General features: G+C 34.7%; 1 protein-coding gene across 7 annotated transcripts in view; it reads left to right on the forward strand.

Moving 5' to 3' along the window:
• Positions 1–3124: 3124 nt before the first annotated feature.
• The window catches only part of LOC110018681 (BAG family molecular chaperone regulator 4), a 29346-nt gene continuing 16514 nt past the window's right edge, over positions 3125–15956 (forward strand). For 6 of the 7 annotated variants that reach the window (XM_020716076.1, XM_020716077.1, XM_020716073.1 and 3 more), the window contains exons 1-3: positions 3125–3523; positions 3825–4081; positions 4161–4307. In XM_020716076.1, the coding sequence (XP_020571735.1) occupies positions 3328–3523; positions 3825–4081; positions 4161–4307 (600 nt within the window). In that variant the 5' untranslated portion in view covers positions 3125–3327. Of the gene's footprint in view, positions 3524–3824; positions 4082–4160; positions 4308–14009; positions 14594–15956 lie in introns of those variants that run through there. The other variant, XM_020716079.1, reaches the window with a different exon arrangement.

Genomic DNA, 15956 nt, shown 5'->3' on the forward strand with positions numbered 1-15956 from the left:
CATATATTGTTGCTTTTAAATAATTTAATTGATTACATGGCTACAAAGTTTTATAATAAATTAAAATTACTAATTAAAAATAGAATAAAATATATTAAATTCTATTTAAATGAATATTTTAATATAAATAATAATATTTAAACTCGCCCTACCCTTAACATTCTATTTTGTGTGCCTAGGGTTATTAAAATCATTCATTGTTGTGAATAGCTTGTGTTTGGTTTGATAAATGAATAAGTCAAACACGAACAAATTTTTGAGTTCAATATATAAACAAGCCAAACACATACAATGATATTTTTTAACAAGTCGAACATGAGCCAAGCCTGGGCTCGCTCAAGCTCAGCTCGTTTACACCCCTAGCGGTTGCGTGACTAATATTGTCAAAATGACTTTTTATTCGTGAACAACTCGTATTCGTCTTGCTAAGGGACCCTAAAAGTATCATAGAAAGGCTTTTACTTCTCTGTGCCAATTTGGTTATAGAACTGACTATTGATCACAAACTATACAAACTTTCTAAATCTCATATCATGATGTGAACATCACAAAGGTTGACCAAAGAATTTTGAAGCCAATGAAATCCTTGTCTTGCTTGTAAATATATAGGACTTGGAGGGTAAGTATGTAAATACATATAAATTTAATTTTAATTATTATGTGCCAATGAATATCTATTCTGAAAGAAATTCAAGAGATGAATGCACTTATTTGCCTATGCCTTTTTATAAAATATTTAAATAATAAAAGCTTTCCACATGAGAAATTTTAATATCATATGCATGGTATGTAAAATATGAATACAATATTATGTTTATTGTCATATAAATTATTGAAAATCAAGAAAATAAGTCATAATATCTCAAGAAAATAATAAAAAAAAGAAGATAAAAAGAGAAGATGGGATGAGATTGTCAATTCATGAGCAAAAGTTGGACGGTTGTGATGCTTTGAAGTCGATAAAGGTAGCATCACATGATATGTGAGATGAAGGAAAAAATATTGCATCCAGACAGACGCGGTGCATGGAGGAAGCGTAGGAAATAAAAACCGACCTCCTCGTGCATCACGTCCGTTGTTCGGACGCAACTTGCGTCTAGACTCCAGACGCAATATTTTTTCGAGATGAAGAGTTCTAATAAATCAATGTTAAGTATGATTAGACAAACGTAGGTGAAGAGTAAAAGGGACAGAAAGAATATGGGAGAAAAGTTGATTTAAAGTAGTAGGATTATACAGTATTTATAGATACATTCTAATAAGAAAAAGGAAGATGTATTATCGCCTGAAATAAATGACAACTAAAGATGATAAGACAAAAATGAAAAAAAATATAAAATACAATAAATCACTTTTATGATATTTCTTTTATAGGCCCCTTGAAGATGGGGTCAAGAGAGAGGACACTAATCTTAATGCAAAATTTACTAAAGTGACGACGAGAGAGCCGTTTGGTGAGTGCATCAACAAGTCGATCATCAGAAGACACATGAGATGCATGAACGTTTCTGTTTTGAATTCTATTAATTTTAAAATTAATAATTAAAAGGTGTTTAGGGTAATATAGATTTATTAATTTGTTCTTGCAAATCTCATTTTTTGTTATTAAAAGGTGTTTAGGGTAATATAGATGTATTTTTCTTGATACAATATGATTGTGCTCCAGTTTTTTCCTCCACATTTTGGCATGTCACATACATTGAACATAATTTATTACTTATATTAATTATTTTATTCTTGTAAACCTCATTTATTTATTATTACAAGGTATTTAAGATAGTTTAGATTCATTTTTGCTCAGTACAGTATGGTTGTACTCGAGCTTTTTTAGAGTATAACAAAGTAATACTCCACATTTTTGTATATCATACATATTATGAACATATTCTATAACGTATTACCTTTTTATTCTCTTATGAGGTATACCAAGCATTAAAATCTCATATTATGGCCAAGTTCTCTTAACCCCGAAAATATGATATAAGGCACTTCTCTCTGCGAACGAGTCATTCACTTACTTCCTTTGCAACTCTTTCTGAATAAATGCTAAATAAATGTTAAACTAAGGATGCGAAAAAATGTTGAAGTCTCCAAAATCTTGCAAAATTCTACTTCTTTGTCCAAAATATGTCTTCTTATAAAAGATTTGGGCTAATATGTCAATGGAATTGCACAAACTAAAGTAAGTCGATGTTGAGCATCAGGGCGTTGCGACGTGGCACTGATGTGTTGCTATATGACATGAAAGCATTAGATCCGAGCACCTTTTGTTGTGATATGTAATTTTTAAATTAGAGTTTGGGCATAGCAGCAATGTAAAGAAGGAAAAAAAATTTGATAAATAACCTTGGATGGACAATATGCCAAATAATAAGCATTCACATGCATACTATCAATCAGAAGTAAATGAAATCAGACAGAATTACGATTTTCATTCTTTACATAGCTGCATTAAATTCCTTATTTTAATTGCATAGATTTTTTTTTAGCTCAATATTTAGATTAGAAATATGTATTATTAAGCAACCTAAAATAGATTGTACACTTTATTATGTATCTAAAATAAATTGTACAGACTATTATTTATTGAAATGAAAGCAAAGGAAAAAAAAACATTCAACCTCTTTACTCAAAACATTGACACATACCACTAAATTCCTATGTGTTTACATGTCCAACATCAAAACATCCAAATAACAAGCATTCGCATGGATGCTTGCCTTCAAAGAACTCACCCAAATCTTTCATTTCACGGTCACTCAAATTCTTTTTCAAAATAATTGAAATAAAATCGTTGCTTACCTCTGGTGACAGAGACGACAAAAACCAGATAAGGAGATGTTCGACAAAACCTTACTCGAAGTCGAAGGGAGAAGGAGAAGAGAAAGCGAGAGGTCGCAGAGGAAGCTCCAGATCGCAGTTTAGGCTGCGGGTTAGGACAGACGAGTTCGGCTTCGAAGCTCTGAATCTCAAAACAAATGAGTACAACAATGTAAAAAATTATATGAGAAAAGCGGGCCACGTGGTTGAAACTAGGGACCGCCACCCTAAACGGGGCCTAATTCTTCTCTCTATAAATAACATTTTTCAATATGAAGCATATATTAACTAGTGAAACCATTAATTATAAAGCATTGAATTATATGTCAACTGCAGCAACCAACGATTTCTTCGGCAGCCTCTCTTCCAGAATTTCCCTTTCTAGAGTTTTGCCCGATTTGAATTCTGATTAGAAGGAATCAGGGAACCTGTCTCCATCTCTCACCCACCGTCTCTTCTTTCTGTGTCTCTCGTCTCCTCAAATTTCTTCTTTGGCTTCGTTTGAGGATGAAGGGGTCGAACTTGAAGCCAAACGAGTTGGAGAACGGGAACTCTCAGGTTGCAGGCTGGGAGATGAGGCCCGGAGGGATGCTGGTGCAGAGGAGAGAGGATGGGATTCAGTCTACGGTGCCCTTGATCAGGATTAAGATCTCTCATGACACTAATCAGCATGAAGTTACTGTCCCCGCCCAATCCACTTTTGGTAATTTCTCGTTCTTCAAGTCCTCCAAACGAGCCGTTGCAATTCAATTGAGGTTGTTAAGAAATTTGGACTTTTCGTTGAATTTGAGAAATTAGGTTCTCCTCTTTGTTGGCCTATTTTTTTATTCTTCTTTTTGCGTTTGATCCTTTCTTTTTAGTTTGTCTTTAAGTTGAAAATAGCTTTGTGGGCATAGTTTGTTTATTTATTTTTATTTTTTGTAGATCCATGCTTGATTTTGTGTGATGGAATGTGTTTTTTTGCCTGGTGAGTGGGTTAAGAGCTAATTACTGTGAATCTATAGGGGAACTGAAGAACGTTGTTGCGAAAGTGACTGGTCTCGCACCAGAAGAGCAGAGGCTACTTTTTCGAGGGAAGGAGAAGGATGATCTTGATTACTTGCACATGGCTGGAGTTAAGGACATGGCCAAGGTGGTTTTATTGGAGGATCCTGCATGCAGGGAGAGGAATAGAGAGCAGATCCAAAGGAATCAAGGAATTGCTAAGGCATTGGAAACTGTTTCTAGTGTAAGGCATGAAGTGGACAAACTTCTTGAGAAGGTGAACATTTTTTGTTTGTTTGTTAAAAGAAGTACATTTTGTGACTTGTAATTTAATTAAAGTGAATATCTTTGTGCAGGCAAATGCCTTGAAATTGTCTGTGTTCAGGGGTACGAAGGTTTCAGACCAAGAGTTTGTGGTTTTGACCGAGTTACTTATGAGGGAGCTGCTTAAGTTGGACAGTGTTGAGGCAGAGGGTGAAGCGAGAGTGCAAAGGAAAACTGTGGTATGCTTATTATTATTATTATTGTAGGACTAAATCAATGCCATTTTGTCCCTTAAAATTGTGAAAAGTGGTATCATCAAATGATAGCATATGTATTAACTGAATATTTTCATATGTTGCTACGATTAGATAACAACACTATTTTTCCAAAGTGAATCTACATTTTTGGTTGAGAAAATAGATTGCTTAAATATCACATTATCAGACTATTGTAGAAAATACTGTTATTTATATGATAATGCATTTATTCATGGTTGGCATATATTATGGGTTAGATGGTGACTTTGGCTTTTCATAAGGACAACAATACGAAATTTAGCAATTAAAGAGAGCAGGTGACTTGTTAATTATGAACAAACAATAAAATGTTCCTATTTGAAACAGCTGAATGTATGTTCTGGCACATATGTTATGTGATTAATGTAATCAAGTAATCATGAATACAATGAGCATCCTCAACCGCATCAGCTATGGTTCTTATTCAATAATCAATCACTAAATAACTCGCAACAAATATTTGGAAGCTTTATCATGGTGAGGTGTAAGATCTACAATGTCATGAGCGAGAGAGTGTGTGTGTGTGTAACAATTTAAAACATGATATAATATATTTACAAGAAGGTTGGTGATGTGCACCTTGGTACGATTGAAAGCACCATGCTTACATAACCATTCTATATTGCATGCATCTAGACACATTAGAAGCATCTCACAAGTAACAACTAAATATGTTGAAAATGAGGCTCAATCTTAAGTATCACTGTTAAGTGTTACAACACACATGATGTTGATGAGAAACTGGTATATTATGACCAACAAGTAGGCAACGACATGTACATTATGAGATCATAAGCATAGTTTCCATTGTAGTATGAATGGCAATACAAAATTAGTTTTGTTACGTGTTAATGCTTTGGTCTAATAATCTACAAGTGCACAAGTAAGTCAAGAAACTATGGTGCTGATACAAAGTTATGTGTAACTAATTTAATCAACTAAGCATGAATACAATGAATATACTCAATCACATTTACTATAGTTCTTATTCAATAATTGTTTACCAAATTACTCACAACAAATGTCTAGAAGATATATAATGGTGAGATATAAGATCTTCATTGTGATGAGAGAGTGAGGAACTATTTATTGTTGGAAATTGAATTGGCATTGAATTTTGAAAATTTCAAACAGGGGAGGTGGTAATTAATAGTGAAAAATTGCCTTAACTGGCCTTTAATTTATTTGAATGCTTTTGATGTTACAAAAGTGACCAAAATCTGCAATTTAAATATACTCTCCTTGATTTCATAAAAAAACAACAACAACAAAAACAACACGCCTTTATCCCACTAAGTAGGGTCAAATACTTGAATCCTTTTTCTCTATTGCGTTCTATTGAGTATCATATTTTCATTTAATTCTAATGGATTAAGATCATTTTTTATACAGTATGTCCAAGTCTACTCTCCTTGATTTCATGCAGTCAAAATTGTTGTGGTATTTTTTGTAGCACTTGACATTCAAAAAATAAATAATTTTTTTCTTGAGACTTGAGTATTTGTATATGCTTACGGTATAAACTGAGCGGGAGTACATTAAAAAGCTCAAATATGGATTTTCTGCTTATAAAATTTTTTGCATCTGGATTAATGTGTGATCAAAAGAGTAATCATAATGAGTTACAAAAAATTTTTTAGTGAGGGATCTAGCACACCTAATCATCGCTAAGAGAACAAAGCCAGACCTCAACCAAGGGCTTTGTGAAAACGTTAGTAAATTGATTATTTGTGCTGTCAAATTTTAGAATGAGTTATGTTGTCTCGGATGAAATGATGACGAATCTCTATAAATTTTGTGCGTATGTGTTGGATATGATTTTTTGTTAAGTTAATTACATTAGTGTTGTCACTTTTTATTGGGATATGATTTAGATTGAATCAACTCAACCTCTACGGTCTATAAGGCGGTAGAATTCTACTTCTCACTGAACCAAAAATTAAGTTGAAGTCCTGAAAATAGGTATCCTAGCTGCTCTTCCGTTCACTTGACAATCTGGGTAACTTGCATTAAAATTTCGAAAAGCTCAAATGATAGTTCATTTATGGTACTATAATCCAAGATTTAGTGTTTTAATAAAATATTTAAAGATTCTTTTATGACTGCCATATGTGATTCCTTGGGATTCATCTAAAATCTAACACATGGCTCTTTCACAAGCATAATATTTGGCCTATTGACTGTCAGGTATAGCCGCATAGGCCAAATATTTGGCTTACAGTCTTTCATGTATAATATCACTAAATTTTTCTATACAACCTAGAGTCAATTGATTTACCACTAACAACTTTGTCTTGCTTGGCTGCAAGGCTTATGGAGGTATCAATTAATTTATAAAGATATTATCATAATTTGTTTTGCTTGTAATCCTAGAAATAAGTTTAATTCTTCCATTAGACTCATCTCAAATTTCTTACTCATGGTGTTGGCAAAGTCTTGACATAATGAAAACTTTTGTGGCACAAAATAAAATGGCATCAACAAAAATCTGAATCGTTGTTATATATCTTTTACTTTCTTGATGAGCATTGTATTGTTTACTCTATCTTTGTTGAATCCTACACTAATCAGGAAAGGTCGGTCTTTTATACCTTACTCTGGAAGTTTATTTTGATCCTTAAAAGTCCTTCTTCAACTTATACCTATGATTAGGATAATGATGTTCATAAAATTTAAGTAGTTGCTCCACAAATACTTTTATTGTTCCATCCAAAAAAATGTGCCATTATCTTCTATTTAATATCGAGTGAAATCTTTATAGCATGTAAATGCTAATACTAGTCTAATGGCTTATAATTTAGCTTCTGGGGCATAAGATTCTTCAGATTATATACCTTCTATTTGATTATAGTTATGCCACTAACTTAGCCTTATTTCTTACTAAAGCCTACATAATCTACATTTTTTTGGAGTCTCACTTAGGTTCATTCATATGCTAATCACTAGATTGGGCGCCATGAATTGACCTAGTTGCACTGCTATAATCCAAAACTTATACTCTAATGCTTCATTTATACTGGAATGCTCAAAATGAGATAAAAATGCAGAGTGGCCTAACTTCTCTCTAACTGTACTTTTAGTACTAGCAACCTGAGATGGATCCCCTATTCCCTAGAATGCTAGAGACATACCTTCATTTCTTAAATAAACCTGATACATATGGATTATCACTAGTTGCTTCTAGTTGGCCTAGATTTAGATTATCCAATCTATCAATTTCAGTATCATTTAAATCTCTTATTATTAGGTAGATTTTATGTATGATCATTGAGTGTCATGTGTATAGACTCCTCTACAATCACAGATCTCTTGTTAAATACTTTAAATGCTCTGCTTTGAATATTTCCAAAGAAAAAAATGCCTTCATAAACTTCGTTAATTTTTTTCATTTTTTAATATAAAAATTTACGTCAGTGAATATGAAAATGAGACACATTGAGTTTTCTTTCTTTTCAAATCTCATATCGTGTTTTCTTAACAGTGGTTTTAACATTCACTCTATTGATTACATAATATTTTGTATTTGCGACTTCAACTAAAAAAATACACTTACGTAGTTGATACTCATTAAACATTATCCTACTCATATCTATTAATGTCTTATTTTGTTTTTATCACAACATTTTTTGTGATGTTCAGATGCTGAAAGATTTTGTGTAATCCCTCAATAATCACAAAATATCCAAAATTTTGCATTATCAATTTTTTTCCATGATCACTCCTAAACAACCTATTGACAACTTTTTTTTATTTTGAATTAATTTTGTAGAATATGTGAATTCTATTATAGAGTCACGTACTTTGGCTAGAAATATTACCCAATTGAAGCTTCACAAATCAACTATCACGTGTCCACACCTTTTTTTCACCTAGATTAGTTGGCACTCTACTGGGCCAAATAAATCCTTACGTTGTAATCTTTGGGTAGGGTAATGATATAATTTTTAGGTCTAGATGATGTATCATTTTTTATAACTAAAAATCAATGTAAAGATGGACTTTGGTGTAGTGTTGCCGAGGAAATCCTATTACTAGCTCATGCTTAGGTAGTTCAGATAAAATGTGCATACTGACATGACATAATTGTCTATGTCACAACCAATACCAATTAATTATTGGCCTTTATACATTTAAGACCACTTTCAAATAAATTATTAAATTCAAGGAGATATATATTCTTGTATCTATAAAACACTTCACTATTAAAGTTTATTACTCATTGTGTGATAAAAAATTAAACATCATACGCTCTATCTCATAAGATCTTCTTGATGGGGGGAGCCATATACTGTGGTCTCAACTCTAATTATGTATATATGTTAAAAATGCAAAATTCATTGATAAAAAAGAGAGGATACAAAGGTTTTAGTGAGTGGGTACAAAGACTCCATTTACAGGGATTACAAATGTATTTCCCAAAAAATGAAACAAAAAGAAACAACTCATAATCATGGTGGGTGTAGGCGGTTGATCTACCGCTTTCCCTTCCCCTGGATTTAGAAAGGGTTCAGCAATATACTGAGATGTGGGCTTCCTCCCGAAACAATGATACAGTCATTATCATCCTGAGAGTTACTGAGATCTGACATTCCTTTCTTCTTCTTCCTAGATTTGTAAACCTATCGTAAACCTATCAATTATCTGCCAGAGGTAGTCCCGTGTGAACAATAGGCGGATCTTCGATGGAGGTAAACTATTGATCTGACTCAGCCTGTAGCACGCCTTGATCCTGACACATCTCCATAAATTGAGTACCCTCTTCTCTCACAATAGGTGGTTCCAAGACATTTTGGCTAGCATCTGCTACAACAAAATTCGTAGAATTTATGATCTGAGAAAGAGCTGCCTTAACAACAGTAGGCGGAAGTTGTTGGTCTGGTTTGTAAGGAGTAATCTTATGAGTCAAATTTTCATTCAACAGTTCTGAAGATTAACAGTATCTGTTATATTTTCCTCCACATGGAAGATGTTGTTGGGACCTGCCGATTTCAAATGTGGGTGAAGCCTGAAGCATTTGAAAGGGGTGTGCCTAAACAGTTTACAGTGATTGCAGTAGTAGAGTCTTTATTCTGGTATAATTGACTGTCAATACCCATTGTGGGCAGTATCAAACCATATTTCGTCCATATCTGGAAGGGTGATATCCCTTTCAATAAGAATTCTTGCAACCGAAGGCCTGGTTAAATTGAAGGTGAGTGTATCCAATTTCATAGGTCTCCGTAGTGTAGCTCCAATAGAGTAGAGGGCTTGGCGGTTGAAGTAGTGCAACTTTAGGCCAAGTAGTTTAAACCAGATTGGAACTATAGGAGGTTCTTGACTAGGGTCAAATTCAGGAGACCACTTAAGCAGTTTCATATATTTTTCCTCTATTGTCATAAACTTTTTGGAAAATATTTTGGCATGATCTTCCACTTTAGATAATTGTATTATCACATGTCTCTCATCAAAGTGGCTAACCTTCCAAAGTCCCAATAGCTTGAGATCTTCAAAAGCCTTTGGAACGATTTTCATTTTGGGATGTCTCGATTGGAGCTTCCCAATGAGGGTGAATTTGAACTTGTCAACCAGGTTGGAAACTTCAACATCAGAGAAGAATAGAGCCAGTTTGTCACTCTTCCTACCCGTCTTCTTGATAAGGTTGCAGTCCTCCCGACCTTCGAATGATTCATGGTAAACCTGATCTGATCTCATAGAGTCAACCATATCAATAAAAGAAGTCTTCCCAATGTTTCAAACTGTAGTAGTCGGTGGTTGAGAAGGAGCAGTAGCCATGGAAGGGAGTAGTTGGACAACAACAAGCTCCTGGGTTTGAATCGTGACTTCAACCGAAGCTCTTTGTTGCTCGATACGCCGAGCAGGGATCAAGCGGCACGTTACAGGAAGGATCGCGACACTGTGCAAGCTGCAGTTCTACCGCTACCTTCCCAGTGAGCTCGTGAGACGATCCAGAAACTGACGTGATCGAACGAACGATACCAAAGAGCGAAGCGAAGAGAACGAGCGAGAGGCTGGGGCACGGCGACGCGATCTTCCACCCTTCTTCTTCGAGCAGGTGTTCTGCGGCTACCCGCATCGCTCTGGAGTCACGGTGGGAGGAGTAAACCCTAGCAGAGTGAGAAGATGCATCGTGTTATATATATATATATATATATATATATACACACACAAATAACGGTGAACCCTAGCGCCTGCTTCGATATCTCTCTCGTCTCTGCTTAACCTTCCTCGTTGGCTTCTCTTCTCGTGTCGTCTCTGCACCGCGTCTCCTTCGTTGTTGTCGCTCTTCTTGAGCTGTTTTCGTAGGGTCCGCTTCTGCGCTCCGCTCGACGTGATTTTGCAGGGGTGTCGTCCGCTTCTGCGATTTAGGCGGGCTGATTCCTATTCGCTGCAGCTTACAGGGTGTGCTGAATTTGCGGGGGTTTCCGCTCCTGCTCCTTGTTTTTTGGATTTGGACTTTATGAATTCTGACTGTTCTTCATTGCTTTCTTCACTGTTCTTAACGCCACACCTCCATCTATTAGGGATGGCTTCAGATAGATCGTATGCTGCAGCTCTTGCGGGCGTCATCTGCGCTCGCGGATGTCCACGCCTCAGGTACACCTAAATCGTATTTTTCCCCTCCTTCATTTGAGTGGGAGGAGGATATCAAGAAACCTGGAAGGAAGAATGAGAAACCTGTCATCTTTTTTACAGAAGCTGAAGGCATTCAATTTGCTTTCTCCGGTCGACTGAATTTAGTTAGGAAGTTTTTGTCTAGTCATCCCAAAATGAAGCTGATTCGTAAGGAATTTGAACTTATGCATCTGGTTGGGGAGTGAAAAATTGGACTATTAAATGGAAGACACATTCTCATACAAATTAATAATGAAGAAGATTACACACGTTTATTTGTTAGAAGGATAATCAAGTTTATTTGTTAGAAGGATAATCTGGATTGATAACAGAGCAATGAAGATTATGAAATTGTCTGTGGATTTTGACCCTCAGACGGAACTTCCGATCATTCCGGTTTGGATTCGCCTCTCTGGTCTAAAATTTCATTATTTTACTCAAAAAATTTTGTACACTATTGCCTCAGCTTATGATAAGTCACTCAAAACGAACATTCCTACTTTTAATTTTTTCCGTCCATCAGAAGCCAGAGTACTTGTTGAAAGAGACATCACTTCATCTGTTTCTGAGGAAATTTGGTTGGACACACAACATCATGGGTATTGGCAAAAGGTAATGATTGAGCATTTTTCTTCGTATTGTTCAAACTGTCGTATATTCGACCACTCCAGTTCTCAATGCCACCATTTACATCCACACCTCAGACCAAAAAAGTACAGTGCTCTGCCAGAGACAATGATTTCATCTCCTTCTGATCAATTCCAAGTTTTAGACAATATTGATCATTAAAAGAATGCCCCCAAAGACGTTACTATTATCACAGGCAATATTACAACCATTTAGCCGTCTCTAGAACCTCCTATCGTGGGTGAGAGGGAGATTATTCAGACCCCACTTGCCCTAAAACCTATTATCGTTATTACAGGCTGCAATACTTCTACTGTTTCACTACTGCCTCATCAGGTCGAGAAAGCTGTAACTGTCACTCAGTTTTATGGGGATCATGTTGTGCATGGGGATCATTAAAGATCATGATGTGCAACAAGCTACCCCTGTCCAACCAACTTTGGAACAATCTATTGATCAAATGAGTCAATCATAGGATGAGGAATGACATGTCTACACATCGAGGAGGAAGAAGAAGAATCGAGACTTACTTGAGTTCAGGAATCTGATGGATGATATTTTGGTTACTTCGGGCAATGACACTCACCTTACTAATTTGTTAGCAGACTCAATTTCGAGAACTAGAGGCAAAGGAAGGACTAAAGTAGGATGTCCCTAGTACTTTTGCGCCCTTTGGTGGTTTTTTGGTTTTTTATCTTTATGTATTTTTGCTTTATTTGGGTTTTGTGTGTGTTGTATTCTGTGAGTTGAGTTTTCTTATAAGCTCTCTCATACAACCTTTCTGTATCTTTTCCGTTTTAATAAATTAGCACTTGGGTTTTTTTATATATATATATATATATATATATATATTGGATGATACATTGATTACTACTGGCAACGGCGATCATCTTTCCAACTCATTAGTTTGCTCCTTTCCGAGAACCAGAGGCAGAGGCAAAACCAAATTGGGTTGCTCTCTAGCCACCTGATACTATGTATTTCAACATTTTTAGGATTTTTCTTTATGTCTCTAATGTATTTTTCAGTATTTTCATATATATATATATTATGTTTTATACTAATGATATGCTCATCCATCATATTTCTCGAACATATGTGATTCAAGTTCCATTTGTTATTCTTGGTTCTTGGGTGAAGGCATGCTAACATAATAAATCAACCTGTTTGCTTTGGATCCACTAGTGGAGTCAAAAGGGATGATCATACTGAATAGGTGTTTTTACAACTTATTCATATGTTAGGGATCCATGCATATGAGATAACGTATGTATTATTCTACCTCTATAATTTTTAAGGATATATCCTAAGCCAACACTTGGGCATGTAACACATTTCTGTGCTAAGGTCTAAAATGTGAAGCTCTAGTGTCAGATGTACCATTAACTGTTTGAGCACTATATTTCTTCTTAGTTAAGCTTAATAAACATATAGCTTTAGCTTTCTTTATACAAATTTTCTTAAGCAATATATCACACGAAAAGCTTTATCTAATACATATGGTTTTTTTTTGACACATTGCAATTCTATTTTCAAGCTTAGCATAATGCAAATTTAAATTGGAAATTGGAATACTCTTTTTTCAAAATTTGATATTTCGTTTTTAAACTAATTAAATTTACATTCATCTCAATTAAAGCATCATGAAGCTAATCATAAGCCAAATCTTAATTTACCTCTTCGGATCGATCATCAGTTGTTGTTAAGCTTAGATTTGCCTTTTTTTAATTGAATGATTATATGATAGTTCCTTCACTGTGATAATTAGCCAATGTGGTCTTCAACACCTTTTTCACCTCTTATTTGAGTGGTTTTCTTTTCATCAATTTTTATTTAGTTGACTCACAAATTTGAGATGCGCAGACTTATTGCACATGAAATAAGTCAGGACCCCCTTCTTTTCTCCTGCAAAACCATTCCTTTGTTTATTCTAAATTCATGATCTTTTTTTTCACCTTTTGTCATTGTGGAGATTTGTCCTTAGCACCATATTATATCGGTGTATTTTTTGAGCTATTTCATTTTTGTCGCTTTCTAAATGTGAAGAATAATTGTCACTCAAGTCATGCCAAGAGTGATATATTTTTTACTTTGGAATCCCACTCTTTTCGAAAGAACGTGGTTGTTATTACTTGTTTCTTGTTTGAGTGCTCCTTAACAAGTGCATGAAGATTGTTGTCAATTTTGGTGAATCTTCCAAGTGTCTCCATAATAATTTTCTCGGCTTAATTTTAGATAATCTATGCTTCTATATTAAGATGTCAATCTTTGTTTATTTTCTTACCTCGTTCGTTATTTTGTTGTGATGACTAGCTTATCCCAAATCTTCTTCCCTATTCTCAAATTACAGGTTTTTATATAATTGTCATATTTAAATAACAATATAAAATATTTACTCTTTTGCAGTTTTTAAAATTGCACAATTGGATGGCGCGCCTCTGCGTAATCACAGAAAAGTCTACATCGAGGTGTACGCCTCACACGATCTGCTAGTTGCGTACGCCTCATTATTGATGAGGCATGCAATAAAGCGTTTTTCACGTCAAAGCTGAGACGTCCACCTTGTATTTTATGTACTAGGTTTTCTAGTTATCTTCAATTTTGTTTGAACCCAAGCCTTTGGTCTCCCACATGCCTCCTGTCTTCCTCTCAGTCTCAGAACGCTACCTGCTACACCGGTTGACGTCGTCGACACCGCCGCCGCTACCTAATCCTGTCGTCATTGGTGCCGCTGCATCCATTTGATGCTTTGGCTAAAATTTGCCGCTGCACCTGTTGCCACCACACCAGCGCATCCCTCTCCTCCTTTTGCTGCTCTGGGCACTGCCGCCTGCTGCACTGGTCAAGGCTACCATTCATATGTTGCATTAGTTTTGTGGCTTTGCGTTGGGGTTCGTTCAGTGATGTACTGCTATTTATGGACTTACTGCAGTGGTTGCTTATATTTCATAAACACATACAAAAATATTTTTTACATGCAAGAAACTCTTATAGAACAAAGAATTATATTCAAAACCTCGATCTGCATTGATTTATATTTTAAAATTTTATTTAATTACATGTAATTGATATGAAAATTTAATTTCTCTTCTCTGCTCTCTTTTATATGTCGGATGGAGATTTTTTTGTTTACAAACGCATCATATTTTTTTTTTCCATTGTAAATTTTGTTGATAATAACGTATTCAGCTGGCCAAGCTTTCACATGGATAAGATATCAAAGCATTATTGGAAGTGGTCAATTTTCAAATTGTGATGCTAGTATATATATTTTTTGCCTTTTTTTTTTTAACTACGCAATTTTCAAATTGTGAGGTTTATGCCTTAGACCGTCTTAATACTTACACCTCTCCCCTTACGATAGGAAAACGCCCTTAATACTCAATCTCACAATTTTAAATATTACCCTTCTGCTATCCAACAATCTCATATTTAGTTCTATGGAAGTCGATTCTTCATTGAGATTTGAAATTTCTTCTCCATGTAGCGATGGTAGTGGGACATCAATAGTCATTTGATTGCAATCACATCGCCATTCTAATTTTCTAAAAAATCAAATGCTTTACCATCAAAAAGAGGTGGTCATATTGTGGGGTGACCATCATTTATTTTATCAATTTTGCATTCATAAGACATTATGTATCACTCTTGGATGTGAAGCCCATTTATTTTCCTAGTTTTTTTAGCCCACATAATTCAGAAAAAAGTAATCTCAAAATCTAGTTTTTAATTAGCTCCAAATAGCTAGATTGTGTTTCTTAACAAATCACTTAAAACGGTTTTTGTAGAGACCTGTTCATTTCTTTGTGGATACTCGTAAAGCATAGCAGATACCTATTTGAATTAATTTCTTGGATCCTAAACTTTTTTGCATCTTTGGGGAGCGGTTTAATACTATATGGTGACATGGTACTTTGCTAATATCTACAATACTTTACATATACTTATAATTACAATTGAATTTCATAATTTAATTTTTTTTAAATATCAAAGTTTTAATCTAAAAAACTCAAATTACTTTGAAAATTTATGTCCTAAAATTCAGATTGGTGTTTGATTGAATATATTTCATTAAGCTCTTTTAATTGGTTGGCATAAATTTTATTCGATTAGATGGTGTAGGAGTTTGAATGAGGGACATGAGTCTAAACTTTTTTTATCAAAAAATTTGTACTAAACCACAAATATTAATTTTAAAAAACACAATTGCTGCCTTATTTTTGATATTTTCATCAAAAGTGCACATAATTTCTCTTTTAGCTCAAATAGATCATTGTATATTATAGTCCGTCCCTTTTGCAAAATTTGTGCGATAGGATGTCGGCGCTTAAAAGGGGGAAAGGAGTTTAAGGG

The sequence above is a fragment of the Phalaenopsis equestris genome, unplaced genomic scaffold (assembly GCF_001263595.1).
Source record: "Phalaenopsis equestris unplaced genomic scaffold, ASM126359v1 Scaffold000030, whole genome shotgun sequence".
NCBI lineage: Eukaryota > Viridiplantae > Streptophyta > Magnoliopsida > Asparagales > Orchidaceae > Phalaenopsis > Phalaenopsis equestris.